Raw genomic sequence first — 23,235 nt, 5'->3', positions numbered from 1 at the left:
CTTTGACAGCATGTTCTTATGTTTAATACAGGACTGAAGTCACCACACTCATTAACATGTCTGGTTACAGCTCTTAGTACCCATACAGAATTAAAACATTTCTATTGCTCATTGCACATGACATAATATGCTGGAGTTGGATTAGCTTACCTAAAAAAAGTTTTAATGCAAAAAGTGCAAAAAACACTAAAATATTCTTAACCTCCACATAGACAGTGTTTGGTTATTCCTTTAGTATCTTCTAGTATAAAAATCAACAGGGAAACATCCCCGTGAAGGTAAAGTTGGTTTTACTAGTGTAAACATTTTCATTCATTATAAAAAAACCTATTGAATGTTGGAGGAAAAATGTGCACCAGATAAAACCATCAGAGGCACACCCTTAGGTGCAAATATAAAATGTTAAGATTAGTAACAGTACTCTTGTAGCATCTTTAAATCTTTTCCAGTTCCTTTAGCAGCTCCCCAAAACTTGTCACATACCACAAAGACCTCTCCTTAACCTGCGGCCTGATGACATTCCCGCCAAATCCAATGAAAGCACTCTGAGGGCGAAAGAGATTACACTGTAAATCACATATTAACCACTTATCAGACATGCAAATGTGCGCACATGAAGCTGACAACTGGAGAGAGTTTAAAGCAGCACAAGACACAATGTGAACACTTACAGCTGGTGGGCATGCCTCTAGATCAGTGGCTCCATCTCCAATCATCACCACGGTTTTGAAGCCATATTGTTCCTTCAGCATGCTGATGACCTTTCCTTTTCCGCCACTCTCTGCTGTGGGCTGGCTCTCATCAAAACCTGCATATTCTCCTGGAAAACGCACAAATACAATTCAGTTTAGAAACGTAGAATGACTTACAACATGCTGACAGGAGCTTTGTGGCACTTTAGATGAAGGAAATATTTCATTAAGATTAGAAACGAGAATAGAGGCTGCTTTGAATACAGCTAACAATTTTAGCCATTTCCACTCATGAAGCTCTTACCATTGAAGTAGAACTTGAGCCGGTTGGCGTAGACATGATGCAGAGGAATGTTTAACTGAGTGGCCACATGTTCGACGATGCAGCGGAAGCCGCCTGAGATGAGGAACACCTTTATGTTGCGCTGGTGCAGACGCTCCACGAGCTCCCTGGAGAAAGATAAATGGCCATTTATCAACACGCACATTACATAGATGCAGTTTTTACTTCTATTTTTGTATAGAGGGAAATAGTCTAATCTAATGTGGTTAGAAAGTTTTGTGCAAAACCATGCACATGCACATTTATAAGTTGAAGTGAGTAAATAAGCACCAATATGCACAAAGGAGCAGGAAACACTTGAATTGATAAATACATGCGTAGTATTAATGCTAGTGCTCTCATATTTGGAAGACGACATTAATCTCATGCCTAATAAAGAAGTTTTATGAACTTCCATTAAAGTGTCACGTCAGCAACTATGATATTTAAATACACAGTCAGCCAATTTATGCTCATAGTAAAATATGTGTTGGAAGGTTTGGAGCCTAAATGGACTGCTCTTTTCTTCCTCTGTGCATAAACCACTTCCAGAGATACAAATTACCATCATGCTTTAAAAATACTATTTTAATGTTTTCCTACAAGATTCTCTCTTTTTTTTTCCTCTCTCCATTTTTCTGTTCTGAAATGGCCACAACAATTGACAAGTGCTATGGCCTTATAAGGAGAGGGTTGAAAACCATAAATGGTCAGTTTATGTGACTAATTCATGCATGTTAAATCTCCTGTGCGTAGCAATATTTCTGTATTGACTGGACTACGAGGTCCACTGAATGGCCGAATCTTTGCACACTCACCTGATACCTGGAGTCAGCTGAGGTGGGTGGTCTGTTATCAGTTTGTTCACTTGTTCTCTGGAACATCGGATGATGGAAAGACGCTCAGTCAGGGCTGTTTTAAATGTCATTGAGCCGCCCATAGCTTTGCGAGTCCTGAAATGTGAAAATAAATATTTTAAACAAATCCAGTGATAAAATCAAAATAAAAGAAGTGTACTTTTCAGTGCATGTTTTTCCCATTTAATGTGAAGTTGAGTATTTAAAGCCTACACATACATTTCAGTGACTGCATCCCCCACACCACAAAACTTGGCAAGTTCATCTATGCCTTCTTCTTTGATTACTGTGCTGTCCACATCGAAACAGACAGCTTCTGCTCTCCGGAAGAGCTCCTTTGTCTGTGAAAGTGTTGCCATCATGCTGGAAAAAGAAGTATGAGAAGTATGAGACACTCAAAAAAAAGCATTTCAAAAAAGGACTCTGATTGGCACAGATTTCAGGCTACAGATATCAAGTAATATTAAGAAGTCATCTGAGGGTAAATCTAATAGTCCAATAGCAGGGTCCCGAGCTGAATTTGTTGTTTTAGCGTGAGGTCTCTGATTTTGCCCAGCAGCTGCCTGATTGCATTGTTTCACTAAGCCCTGTATGCAGTGGATGTCTTCTATCCAGTGAAGCAGCAAATACATCCATTGACTGAAATACCTATGTTCAAACGTTCTGCATCGACGGATCTCATCTCAAATAAACACGTGTCCCCCGCCGGTCGTGTGAGACAAAAATGCGTTACATAAAGTCTGCCTAAACAAACCATATGAGAGGCCGTTATGGACATCCTCTGCCTGTATTGCGTCACCCCCAGGCACACTACAGAGGACCGGGGGATGGCGAGCAAGACCCAAAACAAACGTGAAGACGATGAAACTCGGTCAAACAAGCCGCCTCTGCTCGTCTGGTGTAAAAGTAGCTCACTGCTGCAAACGACTGGCACTAAAATGTAAAGCTTTTCACGTTGGGAATAACCGTTTGCGTCAGGGTTAGAGATGATGTTAACGTTATACCTGTCCGGTGCCAGTTACATTTCGCTTGATTTGAGCGCTTCACGCAGCCTCTGTTCAACTGTCGAGCGTGGGAAACTGCTCAAATAGCAACACCAGGCTAACGTCTTCGAAATAATGTTAGAAATGTACAAGTCGTACTCTGGTACTTACTGATAAGGGCAGCGTTGACAAGGCACTAACAGCGGCTTCAGCATTAGCCGACTCAATGGGCTCACCGATGAGGAAGAGAAGCGCTGAATGGTGGACCAATCAGAGCGAAGCCGGTGAGGGACCGCCCACTACCCGCTGGCTCGGTTCCATGACGACATCAACGGCCAACTAACGGCTAATTTATGCTAACTGCAGTGATTTACCTTAAAATAACGGTATTAACCCATAAGAACCCAGACCCATTTCCCCTCAAAGGAAAATTATGGGGAATACACCACAGACCAAGTGGACCACATTGAAGACATATTTATACTACCCCTTAATGTCAAAGATCTGTGATGTTACATATACGTTACGTTGGGCGTTTATGGTAAATTTACTTGTTTTATTGTTTTATATTAATTTCTTCAAGAAATATGGTCAAAACAGGTTGACTGTATACAGGACACACTATTAAAGCATTAGAATCGTTAAATGGGTTTAACTTACCTTTAGTATCAAAATACAGGCTTTTTGAAGTTAGTTGCTTCCTTCACTTGTGTTGACATGTCACACCACCATTTTGATTAGGAGCCTTGGAACCCAGCCAAGGAGTTTGAGCAGACTCTTGGTAACTTTATTAGTTGATTCCTCTCTCAAACTACACTGCACTTTGACACATCCTTTGACCAATTTTCAAAATAAATGGGAAATCAAGTCTAGTTTACACATAAGGGTACAAGGCTATATGGAGCCGCAGAAGTACATATATATATTTATGTATTTATGTATTTTCCAGGACTACAGCCAGTTAGATTTATTGTTGTATTATATGGTCATACATAATTCTAACATTATATCGTACATCCAGTTAGGAAAATTATTAGATTTCTTCTTTTGTATTTAAGCACAGCATTGCCCAGCTATGTATACATTTTAATTGCCACATCCAAGCAGCAATTAAGTTTTCAATCATGTGAGGAGAAGCTGAACTATCAAGGATAGGATATAGGATATAACATAGGATAGGATATAATCTAATTCTAAAATAATCATGCTCAAACACAGATGCATCCAAAAGACAAACAATAGTAGCATTTGCCATTCTGTGGTTTTTTTTCTTTTAACTTTGATATTCCAATTCTGTGTTATCTTCTGTTGACTTTTCTGTGCTTGAGAAAAACAAATAAAAAAAAAGAAAGAAAGACATGTTTTAAAATCCAACCTAACAGTAAACTTCATTCAAACTTCATGCATCATTCAAAGAAATTATGCTCAGAATAATTTTCTAGGTCTTACAGTCCAGAAGGTGGCGACAGTGCGCATAAAGCTGTTTTCAACCGACACAAAAAAAGCCCGACTACAAATAGACGAAGAAGATGAAGACGGAAACGAAGAAGACGAATTATGCCAGCTGGTTGATGCTACTCCTCCACATTGAAGACATTGATCCTTGATCCTGAATATAAAATGTCGCTCTCAGTCGTCCAGGTTTCCTGTAAAACAAAACCGGGATTCAAATGTAACAATTTAAGGCTGCAACTCACCGCAGGTAACTTTTGCTAGCTAGATTCAGGCGGAGTGTCCGGTTAACATCAGGTTTTGGATATGGACGTGGAACGCATGTGGTGCACGTGGTGTCCACCGCACATGGAAATCTGTTGGATAGTCGTTTAGTTCAATAGGGATTTAACTGACACCGCGACAGTAATACATTTAGTCGGATAGATTGTGATTTGTATGGTGTATGTATTTGTAAGGTGTTTCAGTTTTAGTCAAAACTGTGATCAAGGCCTAAAACATGCAGAAGACATTGAGATAATCTGCTTTAGTATGTATAATATATAGAATTATGCTCAGGGTGATGTTAACATGTTTGTGTACCTCCCTTTTTGTGATCGTCGCACAGGATACATTGGAGGAGATGGCCTGACCTGAGTCATCATGGAGGAGCTCCCATTCTGAGACACACAGACCTCCAAATGCCAGAGGTGAGGAGAAGCACATACACACTGTTTATTACTATAATGGAAGTTACATATGAAGCAGGGAAAGTGTGCCAATTCCACGTCGAGGCAGCAAAATTAATGGCACGGCAAAAACACATCCTCTGTCAGGGCCTCAAGCACAGAATATGGTGGAGGGCTTTGCCGCTGCCGCCAAGCCGCTAGTACATGCACACGTGTTACATATCCAAATGAATTGTAGAGGAGAAATTTCTCTTTCAATAATGCATCTCAACATTTGACTGTTATGTTTTCACACTTACCAGCCCTGCCAAACTTACATTAGTCAACCTCTTAAGACTCAGAAATACCTGCCCTCTGTGAGGTAACACGGAGAGGTGACTCCTACTTCATGATAATAACATGTATTTGAATGCATGGCAGAATTCTGTTTTACTCTTGAAGTAGTAAATGCAGTCAGACACCATGCGAAATTATTGTTTTCACCCACTGACTCAACAACAGGATAAGTGCGCTAATAATGTGCCTCATTCTTAAGTCAGAGTGAATACAGAAACATGTGGCCAGCTTAATTATGTGACACTTTGGATATTAAATCTTACAAGGTTGCAACTATTTTTATTTATTAGTCATACAGTCATATTAAGATATATTTATCAATTTTCAATCAACATGTCCACTTTATAAACAATTGAAAACTGAGAATCATTGAATTTCTGAAGCTGTAACCACCGTGTGTGTGATATTTACTTGATAAATTACCAAAAGCATTGTTGTTCAGCACTACACTACAGTCTTACTCCCTTTGAAACTGATTTCTACACCAGCTCAATAATGTATTATGTCTGCAAAAAATGTATCTAATATGCTCTGTGTTACTTGTTTTGTTCCAGCACTATTACTTATTTCTGGAGAAGTGCAGTAATGCAGGCTCAGTCATGCTGCTGGTCATCACACGCTGGCCCAAATAAACAGGGTAGCAGCGACTGACCTCCAGACCGAGAAGAAAGGCCTGAGGGCGGTATGTTTGTTTGTACTGTTACGCAATGACATGCATCATGATTATTGTTCCTAGCACTGAACAAGTTCCCACAGAGGCATGGCAGAATTCTGATCCAGCTGCTCTGTGGTGGATACAGTCAGACACCATGCGAAAGCCTCGTCTCATTTCTGCCAAATGACTGGTTGAGTGCTTCCCTCGGCCTCATCCAACTGTACAGAAATGAGTACAAATATACTCTTGGAAAATGAAGATGCTGTTCTGCCAGAAATCCTGTTGATTTATTTTTAAATTGATTTTTCTTCTGTTTGTTAAATTCTGCAGGTCAACCAGCAGCTACTTCTGAAGCAGGAAAACCGCCAACTCCTTCACTTCTGGTAAGAACATGAAAAAAATCACGTCAAAATAACGATTATCACACTGTGATCTGTTAAACTCTAAATGTCTTGTTTTTTTTTCTACCCACAGCTCCACACGGGAAAGTAGTGTCTTGTGCTAAAAACTAGCACAATCTGCTCTTGGTTAATTGTTTATAATTGAAAAATGTTGAGGATGTGAATGTACCTCACTCTTGTGTTTATAATAAACTCTAATAAACTGTAAATGTGTATATTTTTTATTTTCTATTTCTTATTTTTATATTTTGTACATACCTTTAGTTCTAAATTATGCTATTTTTCTACTCTGGAATGGGAGCACCGGTACTGTACAATTTCCCCCCGGGGATCAATAAAGTATTTCTGATTCTGATTCTGATAAACCTGTGACTGTGTTCAAAATGGGTCTTCTGTATTAGCTTTCTGCATAAGGATTAAAGTTGAATTAAAGCGCCATCCAGATATATCTTCAAAAGCATAACAAAAAGTCCAACAAGACTTTTTAATGCACATTTTAATAAATAAATCCATAGCATACATTTTAAAGTGCTATCATTTTCCCTTGAAGCTGTTACCAGTACAGTAAGTAGTTCAGGACATCCTGCTTAATGATCAAACAGCCACACAGTACACAAATATGTAAGTCCATGCCATTTCAAGTATGCAGGTTCACGTTCATATTAACTTAATTATTTTTAAGTTTAAGTTATTTATTATAAGTTTTGCTTTGGCTGCTTAGCCAAGGCTTCACAGTTCTGACAAAACAGATGTTTGTCAGGAAAAGAGTAACATATTGCTGCAGGGCATCACCTCTACAACCAGAAACTCAATTTATTCTGAACATGATCATTTAAAATTGAAATCTATATCCTAATGTTGAGCAAAACATTTGAGCTTTCAGTCTATCAGATCTTCATCAGAGCGTACACAATCCAACAATAGACAGACCGGTAGACATCCGGTACTTAAAAACTACAATTCCCAAGAGGTGGAGTTTCTACCACCAGGGTGTGCACAGGTGTATTGTATGTTTACCTGCCTGTCTGTTGTTGAATCATGTATGCTCTGATGAAGGTCTGTATAGAAAAGATAAAGCTGAGTTTTCTTTAACACTGCATCAACTTTCAGAGGACATACAGCTGAGAATGGCTTCATTTGAAATATTAAAAAAATCTCTAAAATTCCATTTTACTAGCAAATCTGTTATGTTTAGTCATTTGTATCTACATTTAGGACAGAAAGCAAGTGTTGACCAGTGGTATTGCTCCAGATGTGTTGTCAGCCACACTTAGCGAGCAGCTCTTGAGGTAAATCAATCCCACTGTAATAATCAATGCTGAATGCATTTCAAAATTCATGAGAAAAAAATGCTCATTGAAAACAAACTTAAATGAACCTTGTCTGGTAGTAATGGTTATGTTTTGCCAGTTAAATTCTTCCACACAACGTTGAAGAGTACAAACAGTACAATCACCAGATGTGGTGGATGGACTCGTCGGCCTCAGCGGCCATCGACAGCAGGATGGCTTTGGGAGTGTTCTCGAAAAGTGCTGCCCTGTTCTGAGTTTGGCCCTTCTTCACCCAGTGGCCGTAGATCTTGAATGCACATGCGTCAATGAGCTTGCGGATGGGCTTGACAGCGTACGGGTCACTCTTGATCACCTCCTTGGTGACAGGCTTGGCACGGCGGTAGTTGCAGTAGATTCTCATTGTGGCGAGGACAGTCATGCAAATGACCTGAATGAGAAAGTTTAGGAAAAGTTCACTGGTGTCTCTGAGAATTGTACCATGGCCATCACCTTCATAATGCTTTGGCACATTAAAGGCCTAATACACACCCACGGTCTACCCTCATTAGACTTCCTCTGAGGACTGTGTGTGTGTGTGTGTGTGTGTGTGTGTGTGTAAAGACTTTCTTAACCTGCCATTTTGTTGCACTGTTTACTCAAGTATCCTGTAAATATTTACCTTCCAGGCAACTATTTGTTTTCATTCATTTCAGTGCACAGCGAAACATATTTTATATTCATTTTAGAATGGCCAAAGTTAAATAAGAGGAATTATTAGGAAATATACAGGACAATTCTGCATATAGATGAACCAATACATTGTAAAATAATCTTTAATCTTTCAAACTTAAAACAAAATCTCTGTAATGAACAGTGACAATAGGCCATTTGATAGTTTGAGACAGGTGATCTGTCATAGTGAACATTTCTTTGCATTTACTTTATGAAAGTTTCCAATCATTGCGTGGTACTGCAGTTATATCCTTTTGAAAGCTGTGGTTGCTGGTGTGTTCAAGGATACTCCAATATGGGACATTTGAGTACCGTCTCTCAAAGATCCTAAAGACTTACGACCATCTTTGCCTTTAGTTTGTCTTACAGGCATGAGCATTATGAAATTGACATGTCTGACACACTGGAAGGTAGGAAATACATCTAAACATTTATGTTACGCTGTGTGTATGGGAATGTAATTGAGAATGTTTTACATCTCACCTTGAAGCGCCTGTATGGACTGAACTGTCGTACTTCATCCACCACATACTGTGAAAAGAACGAGTGGCTGAGAACATCGGCAGCTGTGAATCGCTGCTTTGGGTCCACCACCAGCATCCGAGAGATCTGAGGACACCACGAGGAGAGTTTTATTCACACTTGTGTGATTAAAACGTCAGGACGTCACCAATTGTCATAGGTGATATCAATACTTTGTCAATGCAGGTTGAGATTGATTCTTTTATTTTTACATAACCAGCAAAAGTCGAGGTGAAAAAACAGCCTACCAAGTCTTTAACGGTGTCTGAGCGGTCTTCCCATTCTGGAGACGAGAAGTCGTAGCTCCCTGCCAAGATCATACGCAGCATCAGCATCTGTTTCCTGTGCCAGAAGGGCGGAGAGCCTGCAAGCAGCGTGTACATGATCACCCCTGAGCTCCATCTGCAGGCGTGAACCAGAAGAAAAGTGTGTTAACGTACCAGGGAAGTCACATATAAGATAACATGACCTTTCATATTGTACATAAGCTTACAGACACAACAGATTGCATATGATTTGACATTGTTTCTACTGTGTCGTGTGTCGCACACTCACATGTCCACAGCAGTACCATATCCTGCGTGTCCTGCGTCCATGGAGCACTCGATGATCTCAGGAGCGAGGTAACCCGGGGTCCCACACACCTCTGCATTACACACACGTCAAACAAACCTGTGAACTTTCAGAACCCACTTTTAATAATGTTTCGCCACTTGGGCTCTGGCTTTTACATGTGAACAAGGATCTGTTGTCAGAATGTGAGCAGACGGAAACTATTTCAGAGAGTTCACTGTAACCTGTCAATTACTTGGACTACTCACATGAAAGCTCTATTGAAGGTCATGTAAAAGGGCTTTCCACATCTTTAAGTGGGTTCTGTCTAAGTAGAACATCAAAAACATCTATAGCATCATTTGTGAAAATGTATTGAAACGACCCACCTCACGACGCATTTAGACTTCATTATGTGTTGCATGGTTGCTGTACACATGCGTGCATACTACACTGAAATAGATCTACAGCCTAATGGAGGTAAACTAACATGCCACACTACATATTTACCAACTAAACAAAGCCATATGATGATGTACACTTCCATTAGACATTCGTCCACTGCTAGTGGTCTGATGCTTTCTGAGAAGTCTATTTGAAAGGTCAGTGTACTCCGAGTGTCTGGGAAATAGATCTGAGTGTCCTGTTGCATCTTAACCTTTGCAAGAGCAGCTAAGAGAGATGGGAGCATGTTGTGCAACCAGACCCAGATTCCCGGCCGACGGCCAGCAGCTGCTGTAAATCCACTGTAGGTTGTAAACATAGTAGCTTCATCAGAGCAGGACGCTTATAAATCCTCAGCAGAATATACTGGGGATACCAGATACTGTTAACAGCTTTGATTATTTCGATGTTTTTCAGACACAGTGAGCGATGTGGGTCACGTTTGGACCATCTAGACGCAGACTTGTCATTCTGAAATGACAGAAAAACATTGTAATAATGATTTCACAGACCTTTGAGCTTCTGTTCCGGCTTGACTTGCACCGCGAAGCCAAAGTCGGTGAGTTTGATGTTCATCTCGTCGTCTAAAAGGATATTCTCGGGCTTCAGGTCCCGGTGGACGATGTTCTGGCTGTGGAGATACTGGACCACCTCCAGCAGAGCACGCATGATCTTCCTAAAACCACCACACACCAAACTCTTAAGGTTAAAAAATCGGAATAATTCATTCATAATGTGTCTTAGCAAGTAGTCAAATAGTGAAAGAACCTGCTCACTGACCTGGTTTCCTTCTCACTCAGAGTAACTTTCTCTGTGAGGTAATCAAAAAGTTCACCCCTCTTCATCCTGAGGGAGAGAAAATCAAACTCAGGTGTGAATTTCTGTTTTACTGACCAGTTCAAAACTCATGTAAAACTTGAGATGTGACACTTACAGGTCAAAAACCAGGAAGAAGAAGGCTTTGGACTCGTAGCAGTCTTTGAGCTGTACTGGAGGGGAGCGAGACATTCGAGATACATTCAGTATTTAATGAATTCACTGACCTCTTGAGCAGGTTAGTGGGACAAGGTGTACGAAGCTGTGAGCTTTCTAAGACAATTATACTGATTTAGACTTTTCCGAATAAAATTAAGTTGAATTGTTGTGCTTACTGATGTTCATCTGTCCATACACTTTCTTGAGGATGTCGATCTCCTTCACCGTCGCCTCTCTGATCTCCTCAATCTCCTGCGGGGTCGTCTTGTCCGAGGGGGTGATGTCGATGATTTTCACCGCGTACTCCTGAGACGTCCGTTTGTCGACGCAGCGACGCACAACACTGCTCACTCCCCTGTGGAGGAGAAAACAGGGTGGCCTTGTTATCTACAGCTTTGTCAGGTTACTTATGTCTTCAGAGGTTTGTGTTTGTACAGCTGGACTCAAAGAAAACATGCTTGTGTGCTTCAGTCTGAAAGTTTCTGTGGCAACTGTTGGATGTAATGTTCAGTACTCAAAATGTTTTTCCATGTTCATCTTTTATACTACACTGAATACAATTAGCCACATCTTAAAGTTTCCTCTTGTACCTCACTCACTGATCTAACTCAAGAAACACGGCGAGTATACGAGTATAAAGTCAAAGATTGTGAAATTAAATCCATTTCAGAGGATAATTTAGAGGATACTAAACTGTTTGTGAAACTGACTGAGCCATGTGAAGAGTACTAGAGCAGCTGAACACATTATCCACATCCTGTGACCTTGTGACCTGCATGTGAGAGCGGGAGTGAAATTATGTAATCTAACAGCATGCCGTCCAATCCAGGGCAGCTCTCAACACTAAACCTTTGTCCAAAACACGCTCAAGTTAATGAATGCAGCCTCCTCGAACACTGTGTGCTTATGTAACAGCACCGCCGTCACACAGACGGAGGGGAATGACAATGAGAAAGAAAGCTCTGCCACTGCCGACATTTCTCTGGGACTTCTGGGAAACTTCAGGGAAACCAGTGGGCTTGTTTTTGCACTGTGCACAGCGACTTTCTTGCCAAGAGTTAGATAAGAAGATTGATACCACTTTCATGTCTGTCTGTTAAATATGAAGCTACTGCCAGCAAGCGGTTAGCTTAGCTTAGCACAAAGACTAGAAACAAGGGGAAACAGCTAGCCTGATTCTGTCCAAAGGTAACAACATTCGACTTCGTGGAGTCTCCGCTGGATACCTGGAAAACTTCTGCCTTTGTAAACAAACTAGATATAATGTGTTAATTAGTCAGCTAAGCCAGGCTTCATATTTAAAGTAAATATATGAGAGTGGTATCAATGTTCTCATCAAACTCTCAGTAAAAAAGTGAATAAGCACATTTCCCAAAATGGCGAACTATTCCTTTAAATAAGTGTAATATAATTAAAGGTTACAAATGTCTACAGGCTGTGGCCAATTCAAAGAAAGAAAGAAAGAAAGAAAGAAAGAAAGAAAGAAAGAAAGAAATTAAACTGTCCAGGATCTCATGACTCCTCAGATTTATCTTGCGACCTCTTGTGGGGGGTCCTGAGCCCCAGGTTGGGAACCCCTGCTGTAAGACGTGTACTTCACAAACACACCTTCCCAGAATCTCCTTGGGGTCGTATTTGTCGTAGAACTCCTGGGCTCCCACCCAGTCAGGGATCTCCTCCTCTTTGGTCATGATGGCTGTGATGCTGGTTCACCTCCGCGGCTGCACAACTGCTCTCCTCTCACAACAGCTCACAACAGGTCGCTGACAGACACAGTTTGTATTTTCACCGTCACAACACAGCTTTAGGTGTAACAATTTCATCAGAGTTGGGACATGAATAAAAGTGCTCATTATGTAGCAGGAGGAGTCTGTGCTTATATTGTTATACATTGTGTTAATTATCACTGCTGATGCATTCATGTGTAAGTAACACTTTAATGTTGTAGCAGTTCAGAGTGAAGCTGATTCAACCACTGAGAAAACTAATCAGCAACCATGTTGATAAGTGATTAATTGTTTAAGTGATATTTTATGCAGATATGCCAACATTTGCTGCTTTTCAATGTTTTATATGTACATATATAGATGTTTATATTGTTGTACATTTAATATTTTGTTGTTTTGGACAAAACAAGCAATTTGAAGATGTCACTTTGGGCTTTTATTTTTTGACATTTCATAGACAATCAGTAATTGAGAAAATAAATGACAGACTAATTGATAAGAGATTAATCTGTTACAAAGCATCAAGTTTTATGTAAAATCTTAATCTGCAAAGGAACTAATAACTATAAACATACTATATATGGTGGAGTAAAATGTACTATATTTTCCTCTGTAATGTAGTAGTAGAAGTATTCGGAGCATAAAATGGAAATACTCAGGTTAAGTACAAGTGTCTCAAAATTGTACTGATGTACAAGTACTTAGTTATTTCCACCACTGTTGGTATGTTCATGTTTTTAAGTCTGTAACCATCTCCAAGGTGACGGCACTGCAACTAATGATGTGACTGCTCAGAAACCAGACTGAGGACTGAGGACTAAACTGTAATGTGTATTAACAGCATCGCATTACTTCATTTCCATTGGAACACACACCAGATGGCAGAGCTCTGATCTGATTCATAAGTTCATTGTGCAGCTAAACAGCCTGCTGGTGGTAAAATCAAACTTATCAGAGATACATGGATTGAATTAAAGTGACTTATTTCACCTTATTCTTCAAATGAACAGTTTAAGCCTGTTTCAGGGTGAATAATTGAGGGATTCTGTTACCTGGTGAGGACAGACGCCTGAATCAGTATCGATGGCACAAACACTTTCACTGGCTTTGATGTGATGTCAGCTCTGCCTCACTCGTGCTGCTTGTATCTGTGTTTTGGATCTTCACTAGAAGTTCTCGTCCCAGACTTAATGTCATACCCAACATATCACGGGCTGAAGACTAATAACGCAGTATGCCACAGCGCGTGAACTAGATCTGTGCCTCATCCCGTCGCTATTTGACCTTTCGCGCGCTCCAATAAAGCAACACTTTAAAGAAAACAACGCTCGGTTACTCACCGTGTCCCGTGCTGCTCTGTCCCCGTTATAAAGGGATGTTCGTCATTATTATGCAGTCTTTTTTTCTCAAATAGTTAAGAGGACGAACAAAGAGGTCCAGTTAAACCCCGGTGCTGCAGCGGCGGCTGTGTGGGGCCGCTGCCATCGCAAAGGGTGAGCTTTAATGTCAGATGCCAAAAATAAATTGTTGCTTCCACAGCAGCAGCAGCAGCACGCTCTGAACGCGTGTCCGCACAAAAACCAGATCCATGAAATAACACCCTGCCGGTCCAGCCCTCACCGAGACAGTTGGGGAGACAGGGCTGCACCACGTTACCAACATTACTGCACATGCAACATTCAACTCGTGGGTTTGCACGAAGGCTGGAGTGACACGACAGGTGCTGCTGTCCCTGCGTTGTAGCTGTTCAACTCTAATTAAAGAAACTGGATGTAAAAATAGAAATGCTTCTTTTAGAGGACAATGTAATAATGTGCTCTATCTGAGCAGGCGGTGAGATAAATCATCACAGTGGTTTTATGATTCAAGTGCTTTATTATTTCTTAAACCTAAACTTGTTTCAAACAAACTGTTGACATCCATAATCCAGAAGGTGGAAACTGGTGCTTTACCATGATCTACAAATGCAGTTCCTATTGTGAGAGATATATATAGAGAGTTGGGAGGAACATTAAATTAAAAGCACTGGCACTAATGAAAAACAACTGAAATCAAGTCAAAGCATGCAACACCAAAATATATAAACATTATTTATACGACTATTATTACAAACTCTGCTGCACTGTCCTGAGAAATTAATACAATGATGCAGTCTGATGATAATCAGCTGTCAAAATAAAGCATGTTTATTGATCTCTTGTGAATTACACCCTCTTGGTATCCAGTATGGTTGCTTATTACAGTTTGCGTGCGCTCCTCACTCTGCTGGTTTTCTCAGTCTCATGACAGACCTGTGGAGAAAAGAAAAGTTTCATTAGATGAGTTTTCATACTTTCTATCGTTTATAATAATTGATTTGGGGTATTTAAATATCCTACAGTACACACACAAAAAAAGCTGGTTATATGAAGCATTTAAAGCTTTTCAAACTACTCCATCTTATGGCCACACTGGGTACGGCAACACATTAGAGCCATGATGTGCTTATGCAGTCATTTGGCTGTGAAGTCAGGATGACTAAGTGCTTCTGCAAAGCCTCTTTATTTGGCAGAGTCAAATCAAGTACAAGAAGTACAGCAAACAACAAGAATGCAGACACAGTGAAATAAAATAAGAAAACCTAAAGATTATAATGATATAATTACATTAGTGGGCCGAGACCGCACTGTAGGACTGCCAGACACTGCTCATAAAGCTATAACTCTTCATGTGACCTAATGTCATACAAATGGCCACAAATGTCACACTTTTCACTCACCATTAGCGAACTTGCACTGTTTGAGCACGTCACTGAAGCCCTCGCAGAGTTTAAAGTCACTCTGGCTTTGGGCACAATCGATGAACTGCTTGAGCTCATAGGAGCAGGCCTGCTGCTGCTGAGGGGCCTCCTGCTGGTACATGGACTGTGGCTGCTGCTGGTATGGCTGGCCCTGGTACGGCTGGCCCTGGTACGGCTCCTAAAAGACACAAGGCAGATGATGGGATCCTTCACACATCTACTGCATGTATGGTATTTTAAGAGCAAGTTCATGTAACTGATGAGGAACAACTGCGGGTCTACATCAATCATTTGCAATAAAAAGTGACATGTTCTGTCAATACTACGAGAACATTGTAACACATCTATCCATACAATGTTGAAATGCTTAACACAGTGATATGTCATGCAAGTGGCAAAATGTTTGAAGATGTGTCACATGCCAATCTCTTATTTAAGAGAGGCCAGCAAGAGAATCAGTCAGCACACAAATATCTTAATACCTACTGTGGATATACCCAGGTAAAGGTAATAGTATGTACATGGTTCAGAGTAATCAGAATAACCCAGATTTACATGAGTTGGTAGCCTTCAAGTGTTATTTCATCATTTATGTAAAAAAAAAAATGAAATGCCTCTATTACATTATGTCAACTGCTTTCAACTTTAGTTGTAACAGAAAAAAACTGTTTCACCATCTCTACAAAATCTAATTCTTCCTCCACCACGAGCCACATCTCTGTTCTGAACATATCTCCATCCATCCAGGTCCCCCTTTGGCCGTATGAGTACACATAATAAAAACGCCAACATAGAACCAGTAAGAAATCCATATCTTATCAAGCAGCACTAACTCCAGTTACAGGAAGATATTTGTGGTATTGCCGTAAACTGGTTAATGTTTATTATATTCAGTTATTACGGTGCATGATTTGTGGATTACAGCAAATTTACAGTTTGTTTCTTCACTACTTTGCCTCCACCACCAACCCCCAAAACATGCACCTGTTTTTTGTTACCTTCCTACCGTGTGTCAAACAAACTAATCTACCCTGAAGCTAATCCAGTCTTATGACCGGCTAAACCAGAGTTTATTTACCTGGTATGTGACATCAGGCTTGGCAGGCTCCGAGTTTCCTCCACTGAAGCCTCCGGTCATGGCGTGGCCGATGGTGTGTCCTACCGCAGAGCCCACTGCCACTCCAGCGGCTGTGGTTGCCATCTGGGCAAACATACCAGGCTGCCTGGGTGCTGCAGCTGGAGCACCCACAGCAGATGGAGGAGCCTGCATTGGAGCCGGGGCATAGGAGCGTGGAGGTGCAGCCCTGGCCATAGGTGGTGGCGATGGAGGTGCACGGCTGTGAAGAGAATGCCATTTTAAAAGTACAATACCATCACAATCAACAACGGACACTACCTGTATGTGCTGGTATCAGTTTCACCATTTTAGTTTGTATTTTAAGTTTATTACTGAAGTCTGACTGACAAATATTTCAACAAAAAGCCAAACTTTCAGTATTTACACCTTCATCAGGGCAAATGTAACCTCTGAGCTTTAAAATGATATTCATGAATAAAAAGAAACACATCCATGCACAACATGAATCTTATACAAAAGCTATTGAAGGCGTGGAAAACAGATAAAACAGTAGAAAATATCAATGCTGTAGCAAGTCAGTGTAAAAACTGTATGTGGCACTGGCCATGGTGTCATTTGAGGTCATGAATATGAGGTTTCCTCTGGACAGTTTGGCATTAAAGCAAGTGATACAGACAAAACCATATTACAATATGTTAGACTGAGTAACTAGAGTCCAAAGCTTTCATGCTTCATTTAATCTAAATCTGTGGATAAACTGGAACGATGTCAGACAAATATTTATTTAGTAAAGGGGATCGGATATATAATGATATATGAGTTAGAGGCATTTAATGAAACCTTTGACACGAGGAAAACATTTAAGCTTCATCATGATTTTACAAATTCCCAAATGACATCTTGTCGCTACATCCCTGAGCTCTGTGTGGCTTAACACAAGTAAGTAAGTCTCGATGGAAGTCTTAATTTAGCAGCAGATTAAAAGGAAACGTAGTTTTATGTAAATGAACAGTCTTAAAATATTAATTGCCTTATCTTAATGTTGTGATGTAACAAAACAGATAACGCTAACGTTAAAACACGAGGATGGAGATTTTACACTGTGACCTTGCTTACAACTTTTGAGCAAACACCAGTTTCCAGGTACAACAGGAAGACATTTAGATGTACAAATATAATCATAACACATTACGTTAGTTCCAGCTGCTAATCATTGGCAACTTCCCTGACTAGCACAAGCTAACACTCGCCAGCATACGTAACTGTAACGCTAGCTAACGGCTACCAAACGTCCACTTGCTAGCAGTTACATTAGCCTACACACCATCCTCAAAAACTGTTACGTTTCAGCAACTTTTAACCGATGGCATTAAATGTTACCTGGCTGGAGGAGCCATCCTGGATGTTCGGCTTCTGCTTCCTCTCGGCATTTTTAAATTATTAGTGTATTTGTGAGTTTGCTGGCTGATAAAAACAGACACGACACTAAGTAGATATATCACTCGCTCGCAGATATATGTCGACCTTTAGTTAGTCCGGAACTTTCTATGTGTTACATCATTAGTCTCACGGGTAACTTCCGGTATGAAGAAAAGAAAAAGATCACAGTCGCAATGGTCGATCAAGGCAGGGCAAGAATTGCTCATGTGCTCTTTTCAGAGCAGTTTGCGTAGCATACTGCAAAAATATATTTACATATTTGATTAAGGCCAGTTCATGACGTAGAGCTGATGTTAAATGTAACCACAATCTTACACAGCACCCCGAACAGGGTTTCAAGGGCAGATCAAATTTACAGAACATTTCAGGAGAAATTACATTTTCTGTCAGCGCACGAACTTGTTTTAGAAGACATTTAAAGCATCAGCACACTTGAATCTATATAGTAAACTGTATAAAAACGTGTTTCCATTGCTGTCTGCTGACCACAGTACACATTATTTTTTACTTACTAGACTGAAAAGGTTACGTTTAGTTATATACATAAATCCTGTTTTTGAGTGCTTCACAAAAGACTTGCAAGGTTGATTTATTATTGTTTATTCAGTATAACATTTTTAAGTAAGGTTAACTGTATGCTGCTCATCACAGTAGATTCTGGGTAGTGTTTTAAATGGGATCCTTATTTATGTTAATTATACTGAGTATTACACTTGTGTTAATAGAATATAATATCATTTACAGCAGTTTTATGTTTTCCCACTCAAATTAGAGCTACATATTATATGGTAATTCTTAAATAAACAGTGATTGCGTGGCTGTTTTAAGCATAAAAGCATAACCCACATTACATTACACAAAATAACAATACATTTATGTGTTTGATAGATTTATTCGTTAGTAAACAAACCTACACATAAATGTGCAAAGCCAACACATTAGTGCAGTTATGTTCTTTCATATCAACAAAAATATCTGGTCATATACCAGTACATTATAGCAAATGAAGCTAGCGTTTTTAGAAATGTACACAGGTAGTATAAGTGAAATAATTATACACAAATTCATAACTATAAAATTAAATAATGTAGCATCCCACAGCCATATTTAAGGATTTAAATAAAGAAAATGTATCACTTATTTCTCAAATCAAACAGTAAAGCTAAGCTAAAGAGAAAGGCATGTTAATCTTTTTTCCCTTTCTTCTTTTTATCTGAAAATTTACGCCGTTGATGGTGTCCACTTCCTCGTCCTGATCTGTTTCCTTTCGCTCTTCGATCTTCCCACACTGGCATAGGTGGCTCGATTTCCCCCGGTCGTCCCCCTCTGTCTGGTACGCTGCCCATCAACGTCTAGTGAGACCGAAAAAAACATTTGAAACCATCTGCACTCTATAGATATGTATATATTATAACTGTTCACGGTTGTACCTTGTAGACGGGGGTGCTTTTTCCAGCCTTGATTGGCTCAATGAAGGACTGATCCTCTCTGGCAGCAATGAGAAGAGACAGGGAGACTTGGGAGGAGCCCATGAGGGAGGAAAGATGAGGCACTGAGGCCAGCGCTTCAATGCGCTCCTGTAAATAAAGGACTGGTTGAACTGGGATGTTTGTCGTTATCATGACGCAGTGATGCTTTTGTTGGGTCCCCGGATAGCCTGCTGCAGCAAGAGATATAATTTGACCAGAGCTGAAACGAGTAATGGATTAGTCGATTGACAGAAAAGAGGTCAGCAGCCTTTTTTAAAATAAGCGATTAATCTTTTAAGTCTTTTTAGCCACACTGGCGGCATGGCTGTATGTGAGGCAAAGTCGGTCTGTCGGTCAGTCAACGACTGAAATATTGGGGGAAAAAATAAAAAAATATTGGACGGATTACTATGTTGTTTGTACAGACATTCATGGTCCCCAGAGGATGAAGCCTGATGACTTTGGTGATCCTCTCACTTTTCCTCTAGCGTCATCATGAGGTTGACATTTGTGGTTGTTAGTGAAATATCTCAACAACTATTGGATGGATTGCTATGACATTAGCTACACACATTCATATTCCCCTCAGGATGAACTGTAATAACTTTGGTGATCCCTTAAGTTTTAATCCAGCACCATCATCAGGTCAAAGTATTTGTCCAATAATTTGTTTATGATTAAATACCTTCAAAACGAATGACATTCCATCAACTTCAGTTGTAGTTTGTGTTTAGTGCTAATTACAAAATGTTAGCATGCTAAAATGCTTAACGAAGATGGTGAACATGTTAAATATTCTGACTGACTGATAATGAAAATAATCACTTGTTTGATTCCTGTGCTACAAAGAGAGAACACTTCATAAATATTCATGAAGGCTGCGTCCTAAATTAATTTTTACCTTCTGTGTAGCTCTTGTTTATGATATTTCATCTTTTTCTGAATCACTATCATTGAATTTGTTGTCCAGTACTGTTTTCAGTCCAACTCCTCATCCACCTTGATGGATGGTGAGGGCAGAGGATGTTGAATAAAATCAAGCTAACAACCAAATGATCCACTTTTGTATGACTGTTTTTAAAGTGATGCAGTGATTTAACATGCTTACTTTTTGTTTTTCTCCCCATGCAAAGGACTCCAGTGTAACCTGAAAGCGTTTGATCATCATCTGTCGCCGACACTGATAGTCCTTTGATAGAACGTGATTAATCTTTTTAACTTGCATCTAAGAAGCAGAGAGGAAAAACAGTTTGAAATGCTTGTGTTAGTAACATACTGTGTGATGTACAATGAACTGGTAACAGCCCTGGCAACATACCCATTGTTCTGAGCTGAGGCTGGTGTTTAGAAGAGGGTTTGTCATGTCTCCACACGGTAGACGAGTGAGCCTCGACTCCACCTGCATCAAAATAACATTTAAAAAAATGACTTCTGTGCTTCTCAGTTCGTAGTCATGACTTATACAAAGATCAGTCCCTCTGATATCAGACTTACCTCACTCAACACATCTGTAAATTGAGAGGAGGTGTCCATGTCGAGGGCGTGCAGCAGTAATATCCATTCTGCCTGCATCTCCGCCTTCCTTCTGTCTTTGTCTTGAATGTCGTCGTCTTCATATTCCTGACAAAACTCAGCAAGTTCATGGCTGTGATCTTCAACTCGCTGCTCTTTTTCAAACTCCACTCCTGTCATCTTCTCCTCTGGATGAGATTCTTTATACTTGATTATGTGAACTGCTTGCAATTCTGACACAAGGAACTCTAGAGGATTGAACAATAATTTTAAGATGACACATGCTTCATTGGAAAAAAATAGGCAGGAAACGTACAAATCCATGGGCACTACAATCATCTGTTGTTACCTTAAACACACAACAGACCCCAATGGACTCTATTATTTCTCACCAGTGACTTTGTTGAGGGTGGACGGCTCCAGCACCTCTGACGTCAGCTCAGTGAGAGGAGAGAATATGTCTGACAGTAAATGTCTCAGCCCTCCCACCATCAAGACGTCACCTGTCCTGTTTGAGTCTAAAAACACAAAAGGAGAGACAAGGCAATTTTATTAATACACCACATTTACAAGTAAACTCAATGTGCTTTATAGTAAAAAGTATGCAGCAACAAGTAACAAGTACAAAAGTATATCATAAATAAAATAAAACAACTTTTCTGCAAAGTTTTTTCAATGTCTCATAATTCATAATATGGTACTTGGAAGCCTGCACTTTCATTGGTTCATTATATATATGGTTTCTATTTTCTATTAGAGGTATATTGATATATATAGTGTTTCCCACAAGCTGAAAATTTACTTGGGGTGGTGGGTGGCGCAGCGTGGCTTTGTGATGGGCGGGTTCAGTAATAGACTATCCTCATAAGTTAAAATAAGATGTGTAATGTTATCATTGACACATTGAATAGCACATGGTGTTCTTTTATAGGCATCCAATACTAGGTGTGTAATGGTACACAAAATTCACAGTTCAGTATGCAGCTCGGTTTTGGGGTCACGGTTTGTTATATTTTCGGTACAGCAGGGAAAAAAAAGAGCCATGTCATTTATTTTGAAAAATGTAAACATTCAAGAGTGGCTCATTGGCCATAATTCTTACTGTAACAGTTAATGCACTCAAATGCAGACATAGTCAATAAAAAAAATGATGACACAAATGTCAGTAATGCTCCATCCAAGACACTGACCTGTTGATAACTCCTGATTAACAGGGTAGGAACAACGGACGGACTAACATGCACACGTGAGGGCACATTATAGTGGGGCTGAACCCGAACGAGATCTGGATATTATTCTACTGCATGTCAGTTAGAAAAAGGTCTGACTGGACTGTAGTTTAGTGGTTTAAAATAAAGACCTTGCAGCTCTGGACAGAGAGTCCTCAGCTCTGCAGTCAGCCAGGTGAGCAGCGGACACGGAAGTTCATCACATTTACACCGCGTGAGGCAGGAGCCGTCCGGGTACCTGACCAGGAAATAAAGACGACAGGTGAAATTACCTGGCGCAAGTCAAGTGTCCTGCTATACTGGAAAGGCCAGAATATTAATACTAAATTACACATTCAGATAGATTATGACAATTAAGTGTTTATAAATCACATGTAGCTAGCTAGCTAACGTGTATCAAACTGTATCTAGGATTAGCTTTAAATGTGCTGCTATAACAACAATTGAAGGTTGGTGACTAACATTACGCAGCAAACAACAGAGCAGTTAAACGTCACTTACCCTACAGCTTTTATCGCTGAAACTGTCCCTACCCTCCTCTCCATTGTCACTATAATGGTAAACAAGTAATATGTGCTACAGTAAATCAGCTCTACCCAACCTGTGTACCCAAGTAATGAGAGTTCAAGCGTGTTTTCAAACTGTACTTCCTCCACTTACTGTGTTTAATAGCTGATCACACACCGCCACCTGCTGGCCGGAGTGTGTACAGGCACTGCTCCTGTATATGACAATACCCGAGGAGGAAGAAGTACTCAGATCTTGTAATAAAAGTAGCAATACCACAGTGTAGAAAAACTCTGTTAGTATAGTATAGTAAGTATTGGCATCGAAATATACTTAAAGTACCAAAAGAAAAAGTATTCATTATGTAAAATGGCCCATTTCAGAATGATGTATATTATATTATCAGAATCAGAATCAGAATCAGAAACTGTTTATTGCCAAGTAACATACATTACAAGGAATTTGCTGTGGTCTGAAGGTGCTATTGTTTTGATAACAAATAAGTAGAATATAAAAGCTAAAATAACAATAAGAATAAAAATAAAAATAAGATAAGATAAATAACAAACAGTGCAGTGACCAGAATAAAGTAAAGTAAAGTGTCCAGATAAAGTGTCCAGTAGGGGGTGAGT

At 39.9% G+C, this 23,235-nt stretch overlaps 4 protein-coding genes, 1 long non-coding RNA gene and 2 other non-coding genes across 9 annotated transcripts; 3 read left to right on the top strand and 4 right to left on the bottom strand.

Annotated features, from left to right (window-relative positions):
* Nucleotide 1: 1 nt before the first annotated feature.
* On the bottom strand, nt 2–3,069 carry psph (phosphoserine phosphatase). The gene is made up of 6 exons (XM_070905793.1): nt 3,026–3,069; nt 2,091–2,234; nt 1,833–1,967; nt 997–1,142; nt 672–820; nt 2–545 (listed from the first exon to the last, which is right to left on the bottom strand). The coding sequence occupies exons 1-6, from the start codon at nt 3,067–3,069 to the stop codon at nt 435–437; spliced, it is 729 nt and encodes a 242-aa protein (XP_070761894.1). The 3' UTR covers nt 2–434.
* Nucleotides 3,070–4,413: 1,344 nt separating this feature from the next.
* Nucleotides 4,414–6,520, top strand: LOC139285925 (uncharacterized). Its single transcript, XR_011597353.1, has 5 exons — nt 4,414–4,556; nt 4,914–4,995; nt 5,865–5,992; nt 6,296–6,348; nt 6,440–6,520. It is a non-coding gene; the product is annotated as an uncharacterized lncRNA (long non-coding RNA).
* LOC139285951 (small nucleolar RNA SNORA15) lies at nt 5,386–5,526 on the top strand. The gene has a single exon (XR_011597371.1). It is a non-coding gene; the product is annotated as a small nucleolar RNA SNORA15 (small nucleolar RNA).
* LOC139285952 (small nucleolar RNA SNORA15) lies at nt 6,069–6,205 on the top strand. The gene has a single exon (XR_011597372.1). It is a non-coding gene; the product is annotated as a small nucleolar RNA SNORA15 (small nucleolar RNA).
* A 1,298-nt stretch (nt 6,521–7,818) lies between the features above and the next one.
* On the bottom strand, nt 7,819–13,667 carry phkg1a (phosphorylase kinase, gamma 1a (muscle)). The gene is made up of 10 exons (XM_070906190.1): nt 13,642–13,667; nt 12,471–12,625; nt 11,039–11,217; nt 10,822–10,876; nt 10,668–10,733; nt 10,400–10,563; nt 9,447–9,537; nt 9,140–9,293; nt 8,853–8,978; nt 7,819–8,085 (listed from the first exon to the last, which is right to left on the bottom strand). Exons 2-10 carry the CDS (start codon nt 12,551–12,553, stop codon nt 7,819–7,821), a joined length of 1,185 nt encoding a protein of 394 aa, XP_070762291.1. The 5' UTR covers nt 12,554–12,625; nt 13,642–13,667.
* Nucleotides 13,668–14,444: 777 nt separating this feature from the next.
* chchd2 (coiled-coil-helix-coiled-coil-helix domain containing 2) lies at nt 14,445–17,976 on the bottom strand. The gene is made up of 4 exons (XM_070906088.1): nt 17,827–17,976; nt 16,447–16,705; nt 15,348–15,546; nt 14,445–14,880 (listed from the first exon to the last, which is right to left on the bottom strand). The coding sequence occupies exons 1-4, from the start codon at nt 17,874–17,876 to the stop codon at nt 14,870–14,872; spliced, it is 519 nt and encodes a 172-aa protein (XP_070762189.1). The 5' UTR covers nt 17,877–17,976; the 3' UTR covers nt 14,445–14,869.
* Nucleotides 17,977–18,932: 956 nt separating this feature from the next.
* LOC139285657 (protein FAM98B) lies at nt 18,933–22,692 on the bottom strand. Of its 3 annotated transcripts, XM_070906260.1 has the most exons (8): nt 22,598–22,692; nt 22,228–22,334; nt 21,260–21,385; nt 20,850–21,115; nt 20,674–20,754; nt 20,464–20,580; nt 19,317–19,463; nt 18,934–19,238 (listed from the first exon to the last, which is right to left on the bottom strand). In XM_070906260.1, exons 1-8 carry the CDS (start codon nt 22,639–22,641, stop codon nt 19,071–19,073), a joined length of 1,056 nt encoding a protein of 351 aa, XP_070762361.1. In that variant the 5' UTR covers nt 22,642–22,692; the 3' UTR covers nt 18,934–19,070. The 3 variants fall into 3 exon arrangements, with proteins under 3 accessions (XP_070762362.1, XP_070762361.1, XP_070762363.1); XM_070906261.1 differs by lacking the exon at nt 20,464–20,580 and having other exon boundaries at nt 18,933–19,238; XM_070906262.1 differs by lacking the exon at nt 18,934–19,238 and having other exon boundaries at nt 19,330–19,575.
* Nucleotides 22,693–23,235: the final 543 nt, after the last annotated feature.

This window comes from Enoplosus armatus, chromosome 5, assembly GCF_043641665.1.
Source record: "Enoplosus armatus isolate fEnoArm2 chromosome 5, fEnoArm2.hap1, whole genome shotgun sequence".
NCBI lineage: Eukaryota > Metazoa > Chordata > Actinopteri > Centrarchiformes > Enoplosidae > Enoplosus > Enoplosus armatus.
The sequence above is the reverse complement of the archived record's forward strand: the minus strand, read 5'-3'. Positions and strand labels throughout refer to the sequence as shown.